At 39.5% G+C, this 23529-nt stretch overlaps 1 protein-coding gene across 1 annotated transcript in view; it reads left to right on the forward strand.

The window, feature by feature from the left end:
• The window catches only part of LOC148534459 (caveolae-associated protein 2-like), a 69288-nt gene extending 58315 nt beyond the window's left edge, over window positions 1-10973 (forward strand). The window contains exon 2 of the mRNA XM_088466874.1: window positions 6859-10973. Within this exon, the coding sequence (XP_088323000.1) occupies window positions 6859-7635 (777 nt within the window). The 3' untranslated portion in view covers window positions 7636-10973. The remainder of the gene's footprint in view (window positions 1-6858) is intronic.
• The last annotated feature ends 12556 nt before the right edge of the window (window positions 10974-23529 follow it).

Below are 23529 nucleotides of genomic sequence, written 5' to 3' on the forward strand. Positions count from 1 at the left end.
AGGTGAGGATAGGTAATGGGTGGTGGGGAGAGGGGCTGTGCAGTCATAATTCTGGGATTTGCAGGATTTTTCTGCAAACAATTTTGGAACCATTCTTTAAAACTTGAATATCATCAGTAGCACGCATACCAGCGGTAATTAAAAATTGGGTGCACCCAATTGAATATACACGAACATGTGTGTCTTAACAACTTCATTAGAAGTATTTTTTTTTGTAACCTTTTCTGTATAACACCAGCATACGTCTTCTAATATTTTTTTCACCAAAAACTCATTTTAGCTAAATATATTAATATGCAGGCCAATTCCTAGTGAATATTACATGACTCTGTAACCTAAAATGCAGCTAATAATCATAATTAATGCACCTTTTATTTTGAAATAATGTATCAATGAAAGTATCAAAAAGTTTGTAAGCGTCAGTGTACAGTATGTCAGTAGATTTTATAGAAATGTGTCCTAGTCTCTATGTTGTCCTGTATTATCTTGTTATTTGACAATAAACCTGTCCTCTAAGCAAAGATATACTTTTAACAGTTATGGCGCACATTCACTAGCAGATATTAATGGATGACTGTACGATAATGATATCGTTATCATTCAGCCGTCCATTAATCGTGCATGAATCGGGCACTAAAATGTCGGAAACAACCAGCAATGTGCGCTCCCACTGGTCATTTCCAACATCCGTCATCACCTGAACATGCTGGTCAATCTGCTGATAACGACAGATTGACCATGTTCAGGAATGAGGGATGGTGCCTACACTGGACAATATATCGTTCAGTGTAGGCACTGCACAGTTTAATAAACGACTGAGTCGTCTAGTGGATGTGACCCTTTATTGTTTAGATAGATATAGTTTCAACATTTCTTCTCCAACATTCTCAGCAATGCTAGCAAATCACATTTGTTTGGTCAGGTTTAGCTTAACACTAGTAGATTGTGTTTGATCTATTACTTTTTTGTTATTGTGGATTTTGTTCAATAGAAACCGTTTAAACTTATTTTGAACTAAAGGGCAGAACCAGCTGAATATAGAGCAGCATTCTTACCTACTGAATTCATATGTTTATTGTATTAAATTTATGTAATGTTAACCTTTTGCAGTTTATGGCATGTTTGTGCGCTAACACCAGACAACTATAGCTTTTATGAACCGTATCACTAACAGGCACATTACTCATATTTTTGATACATGGCACAATGGAATATTTGTGCTGAACTCTTGAAATTTTGAAACAATTTCTAATACACAATTTATGGATATGTGATAGTCAGTACACCAGTATATAGGACCACTATGTGCACAAATAATGCACTGTGCATATCATTATGCTACTCTTACCAATAAGTGATGTATCATCCACTGATAGGAACACTTGTTTTAAATGACAAGATGAGTAATCTATTTTTGGCTTTAAGGCTTCTTTTCTCTTCATTCAAAATTGGTATTTCATTATACATGATTTGTGCACAATTGGAAATTACCCTAGTTAATATAACCTTTCTTTTCAAGCAATTATTTGCTTTAAGAATATCTAGATATTCTTCCAATCCCTTACCTTCCTGTAATAAAGTATTACATTAGTATCATTTCTACCTTTTGATGTTAAAGTACAGCATTTCAAGAGTAATCTAAATTTAGTACAAGCTCAAGAAGATAATCACATTTTCTTCTCTGCTGCTAAAATAGCTGTTAGTCCTGGTTGGTTATATTTAATTCATCTTTTTTTTTATTTAATACAAAACAGTTAACCAAGTTTTAATATATAAAAATACTAATGGCACAAATGACTAGCTAAATAGTAGTAGTAGTAGTAATAATAATAATAATAATAATAATAATAATATAATTTTAAACCAACAGTTAGATAGTTGGTATGGTAAAATAAATACTCTTTATTTTAGAGTTTACTTTATGGTTAAATGATATTATCTGTTGTTATTTAATGGAAAACTATAGAAGTACCTCACCATTTTTCATAGCAATTTGATTATTATCTCATTGCAGTCTATGTCTGTAATTTAATTGTGACCAAGAATGTAATATATAAGTCTCAAATTATATTAATAAGCATGTCTTAAAAAATAGATGTTCCCTACGCGCAATAGCTTAAAAACTGTATGTATCTAACAGAACATTTCATAACATTTCACTATTTTATGACCAGTCAGTAGGTACGATATACTGTACATAATGATCCTCCCTTCCCTAAAATACTCTTTAACCTGCATCTGACATCTTGGCTGACACACACAGAGATGTACAAAATAATATGGCAATCTTTTAGATATTGTTAATTTAAGTGATTCTGAGGCACTGAATAAAATTGGTAACTTGAATCCGCTCTCGAAGACAAGATTGTAACCAAAGAAATTTTAACCAGACTAATCCTTCCCTTTTACTAGTGTACTCCATGGAGAGGAAGCATTGTTCTTTCCTTAAAGCAAGTAGCTCTGGGAAGGCCATTTTCAGTCCAGGATAGAACATATTTTATTATATGGCACAAAGAGAAACTGAAACTAAAAGGGAAAGGAGAGAAAACAAGGGACAGTTCATAGTTAGAAGGAGCATCAGTAGATAGAGAACACTTTTTCGTCAAACTTAATTTGACAGGTACCACGCCCCCAGCCCCTCACATTACTCCGCCCCCTGTCACTCCCCCTTTTCCTCCCCCTTTTGATATCGCTTCATATAAAATTTATATGGCTTAATATGAATTTTAATGTGGCGCGATATCTTTTTGATATCTTTTTGATAGGGTTTGATAAATAAATCTAAGTCAAATGTATATAAATGCGATAGGTCTTGATATAAAATGTGTTCAATGCTTAAACAGGCAGTATTGTTGTTAACTAGGGGTATACGATCTGTACCTCCATGCAGGGGCACAGGGCCCTGGGGACGGCACCATTGCTACCCTATGGCACCTGCATGTGGCCTGCAGAGTGCCTGAAATGTCACCCTGCAGCCAGTAGTGCTAGAGCAGAGCCTCTTGGAGCACCTAGAGATGCTTCGGGCTGGAACTCTACTGACTGTAGAGCTGCCTGGTGCAACCTTAAGGCATCCCGTGCAGTGCTTTACTTCCCAGAGGAGGCAGCACTGACCCATCATGTCATGACGTCTCGTGTTTAGGGGGCAGAGCTGGAACAGGGCACACAGCCATCCAGTGAAGGCACTGACTAGAACCACCTTCTGCAGGAAAATAGTTTACAATTTGGGGTGGGTAGGCTGGCTTTCTTTTGTTTCTTAGCAGTTGTATACCCTTTATGTTAACTACTGAAAGAAAATGACCACATATGTATTGTTGAATAATCTATCATAAGGTATTAGAATATACACAGAGTTTATGAGGTGATTTTGCTAAACTAATTAAGTTCCATTATTTGAACATACAAGTAAGTGGTGTTAACACATCAAAAAGTTAAACATACTTTAACAATAGTTAAAACATATCCTTTTAGCAATGGAGTTATTTAAAGCCACAAAAGATATGTATTACATAACATATTAACTATTATTGCATGTAGGTAGATACAATTTATCTGTAAGGTAGGTTGTTTTCTGGAGTACTCATAAAATAGCAAACTCAACTACAAAATATTTTTTATATTGTTGCAAAACCCATATTATATTGGAATTATATTATAGAGGTAGTTTACAAAAAAGGATCTGTACATTAATATATTACTTACATACACAATCTGACTTTTACCCGACCTACAAGTTCCAGGGCCTATAACAGTGCCTGTATTACAATAATGCCAACAAATGCCTGGTTGAAACTGGCATTAACAGAAGTACAGTCAGGTCCATAAATATTGGGACATTGACAGAATTTTCATATTTTGGCCTCTATTCGCCACCACAATGGCTTTGAAATGAAACAAACAAGATGTGCTTTAACTGCAGACTTTCAGATTTAATTTGAGGGTAATTACATCCAAATCAGGTTAACGGTGTAGGAATTACAACGGTTTCTATATGTGCCTCCCACTTTTTAAGGGGCCAAAAGTAATGGGACAAACTAAACAATCCTAAATCTAACTTTCACTTTTTAATACTTTGTTGCAAATCCTTTGCAGGCAATTACAGCCTGAAGTCTGGAATGCATAGACATCACCAGACGCTGGGTTTCATCCCTGGTGATGCTCTGCCAGGCCTCTACTGCAAATGTCTTCAGTTCCTGCTTGTTCTTGGGGAATTTTCCCTTCAGTTTTGTCTTCGTCAAGTGAAATGCATGCTCAGTCGGATTCAGGTCAGGGGATTGACTTGGCCATTGCATAACATTCCACTTTTTAGCCTTAAACTCTTTGGTTGCTTTTGCAGTATGCTTCGGGTAATTGTCCATCTGCACTGTGAAGCTCCGTCCAATGAGTTCTGAAGCATTTGACTGAATATGAGCATATAATATTGCCCAAAACACTTCAGAATTCATTCTGCTGCTTTTGTCAGCAGTCACATCATCAATAAATACAAGGGAACCTGTTCCATTGGCAGCCATACATGCCCACGCCATGACACTACCACCACCATGCTTCACTGATGAGGTGGTATGTTTTGGATCATGAGCAGTTCCTTTCCTTCTCCATACTCTTCTCTTCCCATCACTGTGGTACAAGTTGATCTTTGTCTCATCTGTCCATAGGATGTTGTTCCAGAATTGTAATGGCTTTTTTAGATGTTGTTTGGCAAACTCTAATCTGGTCTTTCTGTTTTTGTGGCTCACCAATGGTTTACATCTTGTGGTGAACCCTCTATATTCACTCTTGTGAAGTCTTCTCTTGATTGTTGACTTTGACACATATACACCTACCTCCTGGAGAGTGTTCTTGATTTGGCCAACTGTTGTGAAGGGGTTTTTCTTCACCAGGGAAATAATTCTTCTGTCAACCACCACAGTTGTTTTCCGTGGTCTTCCTGGTCTTTTGGTGTTGCTGAGCCCTCCAGTGCGTTCTTTCTTTTTAAGAATGTTCCAAACAGTTGATTTGGCCACACCTAATGTTTTTGCTATCTCTCTGATGGGTTTGTTTTGATTTTTCAGCCTAATGATGGCTTGCTTCACGGATAGTGACAGCTCTTTGGATCTCATATTGAGAGTCGACAGCAACTGATTCCAAATGCAAATGTTACACCTAGAATCAAGTCCAGACCTTTTACCTGCTTAATTGATAATGAAATAACGAGGGAATAGCCCACACCTGTCCATGAAATAGCTTTTGAGTTGATAGTCCCATTACTTTTGGCCCCTTAAAAAGTGGGAGGCACATATAGAAACCGTTGTAATTCCTACACCGTTCACCTGATTTGGATGTAATTACCCTCAAATTAAATCTGAAAGTCTGCAGTTAAAGCACATCTTGTTTGTTTCATTTCAAAGCCATTGTGGTGGTGAATAGAGGCCAAAATCTGAAAATTCTGTCAATGTCCCAATATTTATGGATCTGACTGTATATGCCCTTAGTGGTCTATTTATCATTGTCGTCCTCTTTGATGTAGTACAGTATATAACAATGTGTGTCACTGCTAAGCAGAACAATACTGTACCAATGTAATTTATGAAAATAGACAATAGTGCAATTTACAGCAAAATCTGATCCCCTCTGCTAAATCATGAAATTGCCTTTGCTGGCAGCATAATTTTTCAGCATAAGGCATTGTGGCATTCTTTCCTTATTCCATTATTGCTCATGTGCAGACCAGATAGATGTATACACCAGTGCCGTAACTAGACTTTTTGGTGCCGTGTGAAAGGCACCCCCCCTCATTTTTCAAAGGGACATAATGCACCCAAAAAAGGGGAATGGCCTCATGGGGAAGGGCCAGGAAAGAGATAGGGGAGGCCAGGAGATGCTGGGGATGAAATAAGAGGAATCTACAAGCAAGAATGATAATAAACAGAAATTTGACAGGCCCAAACAGCACCCCCTGATCTGTGGTGCCCTGTGCGATGGCACCAGCCGCACTACCCTAGCTACGGCCCTGGTATACACACTAACATAATTCAGAGTTCTGCAGTGGCATGTGGAGGAGATTGATCAGCTGTGGGGGGATCAAGAAGAGGTGACTCTTTTGTGCTGTATTAGTCGGTGGGGGCTTGTCGGTGCTCACAATGCTAACCTGAGATGGTGTTTTGTCTTTATCACAAACTATGAACCTATCACAACAGCGGAAAAAAGTAAAATGACAGGGTACGCATTTATCTGCTGCTTCCCTCTTGTTAAAAAGGGAGAAATTGTGATAAAAATGCCAGAGAAAGGGTCATCAGTGCTTGATAAATAGTCCCCTCAGTGTGTATCTCACTAATTGGAGACAGGTTCATCACAGGGTTACATTTTTAAGCCTGTTTAAATGAGACAAAGATTTGTCTACAGAAGATTAGAGGTTGTTTGAAGTTTGGCATTTTGTAGATTGCTTGTAAATAATCCTCATTTCACATATTAATGACACAGAACACCATTTATTACATTTGTTTTAAATTGATTTATTTGTAAAGATGCAGCTCTCTAACAATTACTATAGCTGTAAAGCACCTTATCATATGTCATTGTGACCTGTATCATAATGACTGGAAGGGAGGGCTAAGGAAGGTTTCATCAAGAAAATATTTTACCTTTAATAACAATTGATTTATTACTTTGTTTCTATGAAATTGTGATTTAAATGAAAACAATGTGTTTAAAAATGCTTTTTAAAACTGTTCTGTGGTTTCTTCTCTTACTGCTTCAGCTTTTATAGCATTTACATTTTAAATACATTAAAATATGAACAGATGTTCAATTGTCTTGATGCCTGAATAATGTTTGTTAAGCATGCTTTTTGCAAAATATACTAACATAATCTATTTTGTTTAGGAAGAAAATGAAATACCTGCAAACGTCTTTGTGAAAGAGCCAACACCGGTGCCTAGCATAACAGAAGGCCCCGAAGAAACCATTGACCCTAACAAGTCTCTGGAGGAGACCATGCACACAATTGACCTTTCTTCAGATGATGAAATTAATCATGAGGAAGATGGGCATGATGACAGTGTAGATGAGAAATTTGGACCAACTAGAGCTGAGAAAATGAAAAGATCCAGCCTGAAGAAGGTAGATAGCCTAAAGAAAGCATTTTCACGTCAAAACATTGAAAAGAAGATGAACAAGATCAGCACTAAAATTGTGTCACCAGAAAGAAGAGAAAAAATTAAAAAGTCATTCACTCCATCCCAAAATAAATCTTCAAAGGGCTCATCATTTAAAGTTCCAATTACCTTTAGCATCAAGAAATCCCATGATGGGGAGACAACTGTGGAAAGTGAGGAAAAATCTGCAAAGGAGCCTGCAGAAGAACAAGCTGTGAATGACCAGAATGACACTCTGGTGGCTGAGAAGACGTCTGAGGTGCTACCTCCAAATGAGGAAGCAAAAACCGTGAAAGACTCAATAGATAGTGAGGCCAACATGGAAGAACACATTTTGAGAAAAAACATTGAGCTGTCTATTGTGGAAGATGATGAGGAGAAAGAACTGGACTTTGAAAGTGAGAATCCATTTAGCCCAGAGTATAAGCCAAAGCCTGAGGAACTAGATGAAGCTTATGAAGCACCTACTCCATCATCTGGTCTCCCAATAGATCAAAGTGTATAAATGTGTTTAATACATGAGCACCTGGTTGCAAGTGGTTATTTACATCGAAATGTGTTCAGGTCCATTTCTTGCAGAAGGCTGTGTGATAATTGGATGCTAAAATAGTAACTGATTTTAGATTAAAAAATATACTTTGATGAGAGACCCTATTCATAAAAAGACCACACTGGTAGTAACAAGCTAACCATTTAAATGATAATTATTTTCCTGCAAATTGCATTAGAAAACCACATCACCTATTAATTTTGAATTCAAATATTAGTGTTTTTAATATAACCTATATTATAGTTGTAATAATCATGCACTGTAAAACATGAGGTGGGTCTTAAAACTGGCCTGTATAATTCTGCACCAAGCTGTGTTCACCCCTTCATCTATGACAACCCTCATACGATATTTCAGAAAGAAGACATTTTAATATAAACAAATTTAGAAATTGAGACAGAATTATTTTATACTGAGGTTACACAGACTGTCAGCCTTTTTTTCTTAAACCATGTTGCTCTGACTTCTCTCATTATAATAAATGGGACCAATATTTAAAAGGACACATACATGACTTTATTTTTCAGAAGTATAGAAGGAAAGGAATATGTTTTAGCCTAATAATAATGCTAACAAATTATTATTTTAAGTGGTTTACAGATATTTTAAATAAATGCCAGATATAGCAGTCCTTGCCCAATTCACTAATAGCAATGATTATCTTATATATCTTAATATATTAGCAGACAGACTAATCTGGAACTTTATTTATGGATACACAAATGGAACAAGTTTATTTGCGGCAAACAGCACATTTCAGTTATTGAAGCACAGAGCTCCTGGCATCCATACCCCACCTATCACCTATACCGGTACACTATAATGAGCAGGCGGAGGTAATGTGGGAGAGTGAGAACAAGAAAAGATTTTTCACCAAGACTTTGTCTGCAATAAAGCTGCTCCACCTTCAGTCAGAACCTGTATTGTCTGGTTAATGCTGATTTATAATGCATGTTTGGAGAAGGTGCAGCCATTATACCGTACATTATAAGCACACTTGTTTCATAGATGCACTACAGTAGGGACAAACGTTGGTGAGCTGGAAGGGGCATACTTAATTTACATTTAAGTGATTTTGGTTACCGGTCCAACCATATAGGGTAAATATACTTACTGTTGCAACTATACAATGTTATGCCTTGGGCAGTAATTGCACCTACACTAACTCCCAATTTAAACATGCAGTAAAAAGAAAAGCTGCACCCTCTCCAACTGTATGGGATGAAGGATCAATGACTCTTGTCCTGCCTCTGTTTTCCCTTCAGTACAGTCTACCACCATTGTAATAAATGATCAAACAAGATAATAGCCTAAGGCCCACTATTAAATGTTCTAGTAATGGAGCTTGGATAGGGAAGGCCGTAAAATGCACACAGACCTGGTGAGTGCTAAGAGACCCACTGTTTGGAAGAAAAATCCAATATATATTAAATAAGAAGATATAATTAAATACATCTAGTCCTAATATTAGCCAAAATTCTGTGCAATCACTTTTGTAAGCTTAAGTCCTAATCATAAACAAGCTCTAGCTTTAAAACTATCCCTAGTCCTAACAGATATCTGTTGTTGGCTATCCTAAAATGTAAATAACAGTCTTACACTGCATCATTTTTACAAATGTATTTTTGTTGTTTTTTGTCTTGATGCAGTTGTATGTTACCCCTAACGATCTGAAAATGGCTATGCTGCTAACTAATGTGAGCTTTGCTTTGGGTCCACTAATGTTTTAATGTTTGCAGGACTCAAGAGCTTAAAAATCATACTGAAAGTGCTCTAAATAAGTATTATACTTGTCAATAACCAGTTATATATGTTATTAGTTCTTATGGAAAAGATTCAAGTAAGTGTAATGTGCTTCTGCACACTCTTCCATATATTACGGTACAGAAACATGGCTTCTATGAATTGTAAGCATGGTAAGCTATGTTTAGTACCAGCAATATATTGCAGATACAGTGTTCAAGGCTTTAGAGCTTAATTGAATCCTCCCTTAAGATTATTGACGGGATGTATCAAATATCGCATTTTGAATCCATCCTGCCACTTACCGCATGCATAGAAGCATTTAATATGCATGACAATTTGTGATGATTTAGACAAAAGACAGCTCTTTCGATATGAGGAATTCCGGGTTTATGACCCAGGAGTCCGATTGCATATGGGCAGCCATCGGCCAGCAAATGCGCTAGACGCAGGGGACACTGGGGTGGATCCTATCTGTTCCCTCTCGGGGACTTATACAGAATTGATGGCGTTGCCAGGTACAAGCTCTGGAACTTTTTGAAGCTTGATACATATGGGAAATGCAATCAAACCTTAAATCTGTAGTTTTGGGAGTTTTGACCACATTTTGCATTAGCATATCCTACCCTATGAGAGTAAACCTAACATCAACAGTTTAGACATAATACATTATGCAGTATACCAGCTTGATTCATTCGTTGCCTGCATGCTACATCTTCTTTGCATAATAGACAATTAAGGAAAACTACATAGAAACTGAATTAATGAATATAACATGCGAATGAAAGAATTTGACAGCAAAGATTTTTTTTTATATATATCTGTTGACATACACAGACACAGCTCCCTCACATCACTTTGTATTTATTAACATTTTAATAATGCATATAACATTATATGCACTATATAAATCTGTGTGTGTGTATGTATGTATGTATATATATATATATATATATATATATATATAAAAAAAATTTTATGTTCTATAGTAAAGGCTACATCAATTGATAACTACTGTAGTATATTGGGAAAGTTATTTCAATAATGAAAAATAGATTTTATTAAGGATGGTGACAGTATGTGTGATGGTGATTTAATTGTGTTGGCAAGTTATTTTTTTTTCTGAAAATGTAAACCGAGTGATTTCATTAGATACTTAAAATACAGTATATCTACAAAAAGTATTTTCATATAATAGCATTAAAAATTTTAATTAATAATATTATTACAGATAGGGCATTATCTACCCTTTTATTCCATTGCACTAAAAAATAATTGGCACCTGAAGTACAGTATATGGGGCTCTAAGTATAAAGTGACAAATAAAGCACATAATCCCAATGATCTAGATCATCTTTGAAAAGTAAAAGTCTTTTTAAGGGGACAATATATGTGGCTTACTTGAAAGATCAGAACTGGTAATTTACATACATAACAGTTCCCACTGGATGGGACAGATCTAGAGGAGGAGGACCGGGAACTGAGGAAATATGTAAGGTGGCAGCACAGAGTGAAGAGAGGGGCTTTCTGGACAGAGTGGCGGGTCTGTAGCCGGGATGTAGGGGGGTCAGAACAGCAGAGAGGGAAGGGGGGATTTGACAGTAGTGGGCGGGATGGGGCAGAGTGGGCAGGATGGGGGGCTGAGACTGAGATGACCCAAGTCCAATATAGTACTGTGTGTGTATTTATATGTGTGTCCACATACATTGTGGCTTCAGTCGTGCCAAACAGCCCCTCTCTGTGTGCGCCATGTTCTGGATGACGCGGCCTCATCAAGCATATTTTGTGCTCAAAATGTGTGCCTTAGTTGCGTATATATAAAACAAATGGAAGCAACAAAAGTGCTACAATGCAGCAGCTGCGGCTTTTTCTCACAGAGTTCTTCATCTGCAACTTTTTATGTGTTTAAAACTAAATCCTGTGCGGGTAAAGTCAACCTTGGTGTTTTGCTGCATCGGCAACGTGAATAAGACGCACAATGTAAAGAAGAAGTGGGTACGCTACACCTCTCGGATCGGCGCAAGGCGTTTTGCGATGTATGGTGTATAGATGGAAGGTGTATGAGGACACATCTGTACAATATATATATATATATATAACATATTTTACATAACAATGGCAACCAGTAAAATAAAAAAGTTGAGAAAATGTCGGCGGATTGGATGACATATTGGGCACATCGGCCAGTGTGTAGCCGCTATGTTGCTAACGATGCCCGCTCCCGTGCAGGTCCAACGGGCGTCATCACTGGGAGCCATGCTGCCTCATTCCTTCGCTGACGGCATGGGCAAGTGTGTATGCACTTGCAGATGATGGCACCCCCGCCCGTTCCCGCCGTGAACGACATCGTACTGGGTACACCATTTAGTGTGTACCCAGCAATAATACCTATTTACTGTTATGTAGGCTTTGACAATACCTAACAAGCATAATATTGTTTATTCTTCTGCGATATAGTGTTCAAGTCTCAGTGCTTAAATTTAGGCTCTGCTAACTACTTTTTTCCATGGTTGCAACTGAGAACACAAAATGACCACCAGAGGGCTGATCTGGGTAGCATGGATCTCTTGTCATGGACACAAATGGCAAGTTTTTGCATATAGCCCATGCGCAGAAGCAAATTAAATTAATTTTTGCGTATGTCCGGCCTACTCTAAGTTGGATGCAAACTGGGAAAATATGTCTTCCTGTGACAAAGGGTGTTTTGGCGTGTGAAACTGACGGTGGAAAGCGGTTACGTGGAACCTCCCTGACGTGTCCTGGGCATGTGTCAAAAGCTCTTTGCAATTCTGGGTCATGCGAATGGGGAAGGGAAGCCTGTTTCTGATGGATCTTTTCTTGTACCTAGCATGGGGCTGCTGCAAGTACAGATACTAATGATGATGGTTGCAGAGGCTGGCGTAAAATGAGCGGGCAGTAGATGCACAATCCAATGTATTAGTTAAATAGATACTTACATTGGCATAAAGTAGTAAATCACGCTTCTGCAGCTGCCAGCAACTACAGCCACTTTGTGTGCGCCTCACAAACAGTCCCCATGTGTCCTGATCTATCACAGAAGGCCGTCGTGTTCTCGTACAGCGGTTTTGTACAATTTAATGTTCCCTTTATGCAGTCTTAGCCAAATACTGGATTTCCCTTTCCAGTACTAGTACCAGGGATTGGCATACTAAGCATAAAACGTCAAAATAAAGTGCTTAATTAATGATGTAAAGCAATATATGCAAATGTGCAGTTAGTCACAGTAACCAGCCAGATGCTCAATTTTAATCTCTAGTGCAAGTTAGAAAGTGAAAACAAACATATAATTGGTTGCTATATGTTACAGCACTATTGTAAACATTGCATTAAGTTATTTTGTAAGCACCATACTGTAGTTTATAATGCTGGGTACACACGGAACGATCTGTACCACCAATGACTTGAAGGATATCTTTCAGTGAAGTCCTCCTGCCACATCTCTGAACAGGCAAATTTGATGATATCGTCCAGATTGGCCTACATGTACGAACGATCATAGATATCATTATCGTTCATGCAGGACGCACATCGTTGGTTGTTCACTGCATAAAAATGAACGATATATCAAACGATATCGTCGTCGTTCACATCGTTCATAGATATCGTACCGTGTGGACGCACCTTTTTAGAAACATGAAGGCAGAGGAAGAGCCCACTAAACTGGTAGAGAACACTGAACTATGGTTATTAGGGGATGGAAACCTATTGTTGATTTATTTATGTTGAGTTTCTGCAACAAGATCTGTTTGGAACTTTATATTCAATTTCAAGAGTTGCAGATTGGTGCTATTGCATATCCTTCTAATTTAAAGTGCAGAACGTTTTTATGACTCCACATACAGATGGGGCATGTTTGTTATACACAAGAACATGTAAGATGGCGGAAATGCCGCTATAAGCTCATCCTGCTGCTCTATTTTGATGGTAGCGGGGCATGATTAAGTGCAAATGCCACAATCGGAGCACTGAGTAACCGGCTCTCAATCATTCATCTAAAAGAAATATTCTCCATCTGCAGTTAATCGTAAGTGAATACAATTAATCTCACATGTGTCAATGTTGCTTTACAGCAAAGATAACTAATGACCAGGTCTGTGGGTAGCATTGACATCACATACAGTAGCCATTTGTTTTGTAATCAGAGGAAATTACAGCCTAGTGCAGGCGCTGCGTTCATTCTGGCTGCCATCTTTGGTTGTGCACAGTCTAATCTGAACATTGTTTTATCAACCAGATCAGAGAGTGGTGCTTGGTAAATAAATATTACAACATATGGGCCCATTGTTTAAGTAACATTCCTTATATTATGACTACTAAGCCTTATATTAATAGATGTGGAAATATAATCAATTGCTAATAAATTGATTACAAACAAGGTGATTTAAAGCACATCTATCATCACAGATTATTATTTGTAATAGTATATTGAGAAGCAGTATTTGTCATGCATTCAGTTTGTTCTGGAAACGTGTGCTTTTTTTTCTTTTCTGCTGGTATTTCCTCCCTAATGCCAGTAGTGGCAGTATATACATATAAGGGGAAACAGATTTGTGTAACAAATACATATGGTCATTGTATCTTTAGAAAGTGATTTTAAAAGGACAACAGTTCTTTTCTATTTCAAACATGCTACCATTAGCAGGGCCTACTCCTCTTCTGGGAGGGGCCCCATTGTAAGCAGCTTGTTACCTTGAAAGAAGGATTGTAGGGCTGGCATGCTCTCCTCCTAGGAATGGAAGTGTGGTGCTTAGCTGTGACATCATCAAAGCCAAGCACCATACTGCAGCACAACACTGACATGAAGGAGCAGCAGCCAACAGCTCCATGTAAAAAGCTGCCAGCTGCTTCTCCTTTATGTCAGCGCTCTATGTATGGGGGCACCACAGGGGCATTAGAAACAATGGACGAGTGACCTTATGTCACACATTCAGGGCTTCATTAATGAAGCAGCACTTTTTGTAAGCTGCTACTTACCAGAGGGTTGTAGGTGAAAATGTAAAACTACACACGCCGGGCTTTACAATGACTGCATGTACCGTTTTCACCTGCAAGCTGCTGGGAAGCCGTGCTTAGAAAATAAATCCCTAAGTGTTTTAGGTGCACAATAGCCATTGGTGCCCTAGGTTTGACTAACGGTAGTGCCAGTCCTGCCAACTAGATGAATGTACTGTATGAGGGTGATATATTTAAACACAAATTTTATGCGGATATAACATCCCTAAAGATATTAGTGACCAGCTATTAATAGGAAGTGGGACAATTAATACTCAAACCGTTTTGACATAGAAGTAAAAATAGTTTTCATTTAGTTGAGATTCTGGAGATGAAGATTCTTTATTTTTCATCTCAGAATGGCCACTGTCCCATTCATCTATACAGGCAGGAAACTGCTTTTGTTCTCATGTCTGCTGTTCCCACTGTATTATTTAAGCTAATAGACAGCCTCAGTAGTATGGAAGAACAGACACCCTATTAAAGCAGAATATCATTTTAGATTCAACATCTTTTTTCTTCTTTACCCAGGCTTTTTTAGTTCATAGTATAAAATAAAACATTAAACACACTGTACAGAAAAAGAAAATCCATCATATAGTGATTTGTATTTAGATGTACACTTAACAGTACATTTTCTGTAATTTCATCCTTATCATTTGATCATTTTTATCTGCAAAGTAGAACACAGTGATGTCATTGGCTTATCCAATAGCGCATAACTAGAGAAATACAACTTGTGCTAAAGGTATGAATTACCCAGAGCCCTTTGTAACTGTCACGCAAGTCTTGTTCTACAGAAAGCAGGCTGTATAACACTATTGCTACTTTCATTTCATATCCCAGTCTCAGAGGCACTACAAATGTAACATTATACTGACAAAAAAGTATGCATAATGATTGAGTATGAAATATCAGGATTTATGTAAGGTTATATTTTCCAGGGGTCATAATGCAGTAGAGTGAAACCTGTGATACTGCAAATAATGCTGGAGAAATTAAATACATTCTATTTTACTTGTTTTCTATGTGACTCCTTTCTCCGTACATACAATGTCTCCTTTGTTCAGTATCACATTCTAATATTTTCAAACAATGAAAATGGAAAGTGTGCAATTCAGAAGATACGTAGTAATGTGAATATTTCTGTTATACCCTGTGTAACTTTGTATATGTGACATTAAACTATGTACAATAGATGTCACCTGGCTTGTTATGCATCTTGTTAAAAATAATAGAAGCTAAAGTTTTACATGTGTTGCATACTTTTCCAGATTAACTTCTTCTTTTTTTTTTTTTTGATCAATGTGGATTAAATCACTTATGCATTTTGGAGAGATCGTATTTTATGCTTGAAGGATGAAGCTAAGCTTGCAAAGTCTCTCTTAGTTTAAATTGCACAGTATAATGTCATATATTTTTCTATGCATAATAGTTTAACACATCTGCCTCTGTAACAAGCAATATATTGTAAATAAATCACAAATAAAATGCTAACAGTTTGTATTTTTTATAACTGTATAAATACATACTTTAAAGAAGGTGCTCCCCCAAATGCATATTTTATACATCGTATGTGCTTGGCTTATGAGGCGTTATCATCATTAGAGTTTATTAATAGCCGGTACAAATAATGCACCTCACAGGCGTAAATAAGCAAAACTGCTGGTCTTCATAATTACAACTGCATGAACATGCCCTTACTGCAGTCACTATCACCTTCCTCATTCTGCCTCCAGTCACAAGGAGGCATAAGTGTCAGATACACATGGGACTTCACTTGCACATTTGCGTGAGTTTACTTTCTGAGCATGCACAGAATATGCCATACAAACTGGCTTAGTACTCAACCTACATTAGCCACTACACATTGCCAGACTATGATGCTCATGGCTGAGTAAATCACCAAAACCCATAGGATAGATCTTACCCACACAGTATTCCTGAGAGGAAACAGCACTCCAAACAGAGTGGGACTAGCACAGGGGATCCACTGTAATGAAGGGCCCCATGGTCGTCGGCATTATGAAGACCAGTCAATAACAGCACAGATGTGTAACGGGTAGCATTACTGCCTCACAGCACTGAGGTCGTGGGTTCGATTCCCACCACGGCCCTACCTGTGCGGAGTTTGTATATTCTCCCTGTGCTTGCGTGGGTTTCCTCCGGATGCTCCGGTTTTCTCCCACACTCCAAAATATACTGGTAGGTTAATAGGCTCCCAACACAAATTAACCCTAGTGTGTATGTGTGTGTGCATGTGATAGGGAATATAGATTGTAAGCTCCACTGGGGCAGGGACTGATGTGAATGGCCAAATATTCTCTGTAAAGCGCTGCGGAATATGTGTGCACTATATAAATAACTGGTAATAATAATAATAATAACAGAGTCACACTGGCTCATTATAGTACACCGACACCTGCGGCAACATGGGCAATAACAAATAGTAGGGATGGGAATCATTTGATGTTTCATCGGAACCACCGGTCAAATGATTGTTCATGATCATTGTTCAACCCTGCAATGTTACATCACCATTGCTAGGTTTCTTCCCGCTGTTTTTCCCAATTTTTCCAACGTTTATATTTTTTTGTGACACATTGTGGTGCTTTCACTGCTTTGAGCTGCCAGGTGGTTCTCTCCTTGTTTTATATTCAATTACAAATTAAGAGACTATGCAAAGCAAATTGACTGGTCTACTGCAGCCAATCGGCAGCAGCACATAGAACAGCCCGACCCCTGGCTCACTGCTACTGGTGCTGCTCTCAGTGAGTCATTGGTTGTTGAGGTGGTTGGCTGCTGCAGCTATTGGTAATTGAGCAGTGAGTGACAGTGTCAGGCACTCACTGCATGTGCACTTCATGGCAGACTCAGCGGTGCCCGAGAGAGAAGGAGGACTTGAGACAGAGCATGTGTATGGTGATACTGGGCCTGATTTAGAGATGGACGCTAATGCGATCACAGCTGTGATTTCGCATGGACTGCAGCTGCAAAAATATGTAAATAATTCCAAAGCTTACACAAGCATAAAGGGGCCTATCCATTAGCAGATCTTTCTCTACGATGAAAGACAAAAGATTTATCCCTTGAAAATTCCTGGGGCTGCAGTGACAGATATCTGTAATGTACATGACAGATGTTTGCAAACAACGAACAATATTGCATAACATTATTCAGGGAGTGGATTTTTTTTAATGTTTCTATTAATTTTCATTAAAAATATCGTTCGTCTTTCGTCGTTTACCGCTTATAAACTGACAGATATTTCTAATGTCTGTCAGCGATAAGCGACAATTGACCAACATTTTGGAGAGACGAAAGACACAATTTGTCGACCGCTGGAGTGCGCATCTGCCATCGTTCAGAGCCTATCCATGACATATAAATTGAATGACTGAACGATATATCGTTCATCGTTCAAATTTATCTGCTAATGGATAGGCCCCTTAAGGACGCCCACTGCTGCCTTCTCATCTGTGTCCGATGTCACGTACCAGCGTAAATATCGGTAACATCGATGCACATCATCCACGCAGAACTTGCGTAGGTCTGACCTGTCACAAATACAGCAGCTCTCCTAACACACAGAGAGCTCTCATGCTGCATGGGAGATTGCACGCCCATGCACGCCCATGTAACAGCATATTAAACACTAAGACACACCTGCGTTTTTCTAACCACGTCCCATTACCTCCCCCAAACCCTGACTCTTGTCACTCACTTTGCAAATGGATCCCCTGTGCATGATCACAAAACTATTGCTGCGTGTGCGCAGTGGGGCTTACACACATGCGCAATGACAAACAATCGCTCTATCTGTGTAAAATTCGGCATTGCGTCCAGCTCTAATTCAGACCCACAGACTTAAGTTGAGAGTAGAGAAAAGAGAGAAAAAAAGTTAAAGAGGAGGCACAGGCTGAAAGAGCAAAGTCTTGAATAATGGACAACAAAAAATATTAAATTATACTGTGAGCCTCCACGTAGAAAGACATAGTGGGCCTGATTCAGAGACGCACGCTACTAATGCGGTTGCAGCTGCGATTTTGTATGCATCACAGCTGCGAAAACATGCTACCCTAGCATAAGGATGCCCACTGCTGCCTTCTAATATGCGTACGATGTCGCTTACCTACGTAAATATCAGTATCATTGATGCACATAGAGCAGCCATCTTTCCCTTGGAGCTCTTCTGACATGCAGAACTGCGTATGCAATCGCACTGGCTAATTTATGGATGCCTATGATATGGCGTTCAAATGGACAGACACACCTTAGTTTCTCAGACCACCCCCCCTCACCACCCCCAAATGCTGACAACCTGTCACTCACTCTGTGATGCATTCCTCTGTGCGTTCATAGTCGAAATGCGATCGCTGCGCACATGCTTATATGCATGCATTATGGCAAGCAATCGCTCAATCTGCATGCGTAATGCCTTTGCATCCAGCTCTGAATTAGGCCCAGTATTAGAATGATTTTAAAAGTTTATTAGTCTATTACTAATGAAAAAAAAAATTGGTTAACATCGCTTTCAGAGAACCAATCTTTAGGACTATACAATGTTTTTTTAACCAATGTTAAAATCTACAGTACTTCAAATATTTTCTTTCAATGTCCCATCCCTAACAAATAGGGAGGAGAAGGCGTCCCTTCATCTCACTCTCGGCTCCTCCTCTCTGCTTCCTCCTCCTGCTGTTGCCGTCAGGATTCTGATGTCCCTAGCACCATAACCAGGGAGAGGAGGAGCTGTCCTGTCTGACTGCAAGCCTGCTGACACAGTTGCTTCCCCTTCACCAGTGGGGGGGGAGAGGGGGCATGATCGCCCCTCATAACACTCACACATTTTCCATTTTGCAGGACACAAGCATATACACGGCCATCTCTGGTGCCATAACTTATTATGTTATTGTGCCCCCATACATGGATGATATGGGGAAGATGACAGTGTATTAGATACATGCAAACTGTTATGATCCTCCAGCAATTGCTAGGACCGAGATGGAGGTATTGGAGATACGAGGCACATCGAAGAACAGTCACAAGCAGAATATTAACATCATGGCAGTTTACTTTATAAGTGATATGGTGGACCTGGAGGACCAGTACAAACACAACATGTCAATGGTGCAGTAAGGAGCTGTTACAATAGGACAGTCAATAGAATATACTGTAGGGACTATTTTTTTTTGCCCCATAGGTTCTTACATCTCTTACAACATACCTCTGTTGAACCAATGACTTGGTCTGACCATGCCCCGATCACTCTTACACTCACCCAGTCTTCTTCCTCCTAAACCATGCACTTGGCGCTTAAATGAAAGCCTTCTTTCGGATGCTTATTGTAGACCTCAGTTGGACTATTTTGAACTGAATGACACTCCTGAGGTTTCCAGCCTTACTGTTTGGGAGGCTCACAAATGTGTATTGAGGGGGAAATTGATCCAACTGGGTTCTTATATTAAAAAACAATGAGAGGGCCGTAAGCTTCACTTGCTCCAGCAAATTAGATTGTTTGAATTAAAACACAAAGCCTCTTTGTCAGTTGCAGATCATATCTTTATCCTTGCCCAATCTGAACTCAATAAACTATTGAATGGAGGGGTGAAAAGATATTTTCGTTTATGTAAAAATTGTTATTTTCAATGGGGCACTAAACCAGGTAAATTATTGGTACGGGCCTTGTAGACTCAGAGAGCGGTATCTTTTATAGAGGTGGTCAAGGATGGGACTGGTAGAGATTGTAGATTGACCTCCAATATTGCATCAGCATTTCAGTCTTACTGTTCAAAGCTGTATAGCCTTTCATCCTTGGGCTTTCCCGCAGAGGTTGCTGCTTTTCAGAAGACTATCTAATTATCTCTGGAAGGTTAGTTTCCCCTCTATCTCCAACGAGGATAGAGACTGGTTAGACAGTCTATTCACGTTGGAGGAATTGGAAGAAGCTCTAAAAAACACCCCCTACTGGTAAAAGTCCAGGCCCCGATGGCTATACGATTTTGTATTATAAAATGTTTAAGACCACTTTTTTACCCAAGATGTTGTTGGCTTTTAACTCTGTATCTGATAAGATAGGTTTATCATGCCAGTCCTTTGAAGCCCTTGTTGCGATTATCCATAAGGACGGTAAGGACCCGGCCCTGTGCTCCAGCTTTAGACCTATCTCCCTACTGAATACAGATATTAAACTTTTTGCCAAACTTATTGCGAACAGACTGAAGATTCTTCTTCCTGCGTTAGTTCATTCAGACCAGGTTGGTTTTGTCCCGGGCTGGGAGGCACGCAACAACACTACCAAGGTAATTGACCTGATGCATCTTGCTGTTATCCACTGATGCAGAGAAGGGCTTCAAAAGAATAAATTGGAATTTCATAAGGGGTTTATTGGCACACATGGGGTTGGGTCCTGCCTCCTTGCATAGGATCCTGGCTTTATATTCTACACCTGCGGCACGTACTGTATTAAGATAAATGGTGCCCTTTCCGACCCAGTGCAGATTTTTAATGGCACTAGATAGGGATGCCCCCTATCCCCCATTATTTTTGTTTTGTGTATGGAGGCGTTGGCTAGGGCTATCAGATTAAACCCGGGTTGTTTGTAGATGGACGTGAATATACTGGCCTTGTTTGCTAATGACCTTCTGTCTGGCCGTCCTTACCAACCCCTCTATTTCTGTACCTAACTTAGTTTCTGAGTTCCGGGACTTTGGTGCTCTCTCTAATTTCAAAATAAACTACTCTAAATCTAGCAGTTAACCTTTCACTCCCCCCCACAGTGGCAAAAGGTTTACAGGCCTCTTTCCCCTTCTCCTGGCATCCCTGAAAGCTTAAATACTTGGGGATTTGGTTGAACCGTGACCTGTCCAGGTTGTATTCAGATAACTTTTTACCACTTTTGACAAAGATCGGAAGTGAACTTCGGGACTGGCATCGGGGTATGTTCTCGTGGTTGGATAGGGCGAGTATAATCAAAATGAATATACTTCCTAGAATACTTTATCTGCTCCAAACCATCCCGATTTACAGGTACGTCCCTAAGAGCTGGTTTCTGAACATTCATCGCTTGGTGAGAGACTTTGTGTGGGGTGGAAGACGACCTCGCTTTAGACATGACGTTCTCTTCAGACGTAGACACTTGGGGGGTTTCAGTTGCCCCATTTCTTTACTTACTATGAAGCGGTGGCCCTCAGTAGAGTCCTTGAATGGACCCGACCAGATTCTGACAGACAGTCTCTCAGCATGCCTTGGATTGACAGCGTGGTTACAGGCCCTTCCCTCTATTACCCACCCTATTGTAGGCCCGACTCCTACTCTTTGGAAATCATTAAGGAAAAGACCATGTGTTTCCTCTACAATCTCTCCTATGACCCCACTTTTTCATAATCCGGAATTTCCCCGAGGGGTAATTTTTCTCCCCATATCGACATTGGATACAGGTTGGGGTGATGCGTGTCGGTCAGCTGGTGTCCTCATCTGGGGTGCTTTCTTTTAACCAAATTCAAGAGACTTGGGATCTACCAGCCTCTGAGATTTGGAGCAATCTCCCTATACAGCATTTTCTGTCTAGTAAATCGATCCGAGAGGCTACTCGTAGACTACCGACTCCTTTTGAATCAATGTATCAGTCCCAGTCCCGTCCCCAACATTTTCTCTCTTATGGATATAAATCACTTATTGAAGACACATTTTCCACATTGCCATGCTTCACAGTTGACTGGGAAAAGGATCTGGGTATACAATTAGCCCCTAAAGATTGTGATAAGATCTTTCAGACCACTATGTCCTGTTCGGTTAGCTATTCAGTAGTGGAGACTCAGTTTAAAGTTTTGGCCCACTGGTACAGATGCCCCTCAGTCCTTGCTAAAATGTACCCTGGTGTTTCCGCTACATGTTGCCTCAGCTGTTGGTTCCCCTCTGCATATATGGTGGGAATGTGCTTCTTTACGCCCCTACTGGAACTCAGTGATCTCTTTATCTAAATAGATTGTAGGCCAGGACATTAGCTCAGAACCTGATAGAGGGTCCTGTGTCTTTATATAAAAAATCGATTATGAAACACCTCAACAGTGCTGCCAAGGCAGTAATCCCAGTCCACTGGCGATCACCGAACCCCCCAACTATAGCTGAGTGGTTCTCCAGATTGGATTTCTATATGTCTATGGATGATCTTATGATGTCTGGGGCTACTAGATATAGAGAGTTCAGTGACATATGGGGACCATAGTTTCTGTTTAAAGATTCTCTCTCCTATTCAGGCCATATCAGTGGAACTTGTTGATTAGCCTCATATTTTAATTAATTTTTAGGATATTGTCTCGGGTGGTTCCCTTCTCATCCCCCCCTCCTTTTCCATTTTTTACCATATGTTCTGTTCCAGGCTTTGTTGTATATTTTTCACTTGTCATATTATTTGTGATTTATTTTATGTTGTATAATAATTTAATTTAGTGTTTTTGTGGAATACTGTGGATGTGTTTCTTATTTTTTGTTGATTTAAATAAAAACTTTGAAGGTAAAAAAAAAGAATATACTGTAGACTTACAGCCCAAATTAAAGTTGTTGAATGACCAGGAGGGCCTAGCTGACAGCAATGCTTGAAACGTGGTATAGAAGCAGGATTGCTGGATGGCCTGGAGGGCCTAGTAGACAGTGATGCTTGAAATGTGGTGTAGAAGCAGGATTGCTGGATGGCCTGGAGGGCGTAGTAGACAGTGATGCTTGGAACGTGGTATAGAAGCAGGATTGCTGGATGGCCTGGAGGGCCTAGTAGACTGCGATGCTTGAAACGTGGTATAGAAGCAGGATTGCTGGATGACCTGGAGGACCTTGTAGACAGCGATGCTTGAAACATGGTATAGAAGCAGGATTGCTGGATGGCCTGGAGGGCCTAGTAGACAGCGATACTTGAGATGTGGTATAGAAGCAGGATTGCTGTATGGCCTGGAGGGCCTAGTAGACACTGGTGGGTGGAGTAGACTCTGTGGTGCCCCTAGCCAGGGTTTATTTAGACTGGGGGGCAGGTCGTGGAATCCATGATGTTGGGGTACTTGCAGACCTGCCCGCCACAGTCTTATTGGGGACAGATCTGCGGAA

This window comes from Taudactylus pleione, unplaced genomic scaffold (genome assembly GCF_031769625.1).
Source record: "Taudactylus pleione unplaced genomic scaffold, aTauple2 ptg000066l, whole genome shotgun sequence".
Lineage (NCBI taxonomy): Eukaryota > Metazoa > Chordata > Amphibia > Anura > Myobatrachidae > Taudactylus > Taudactylus pleione.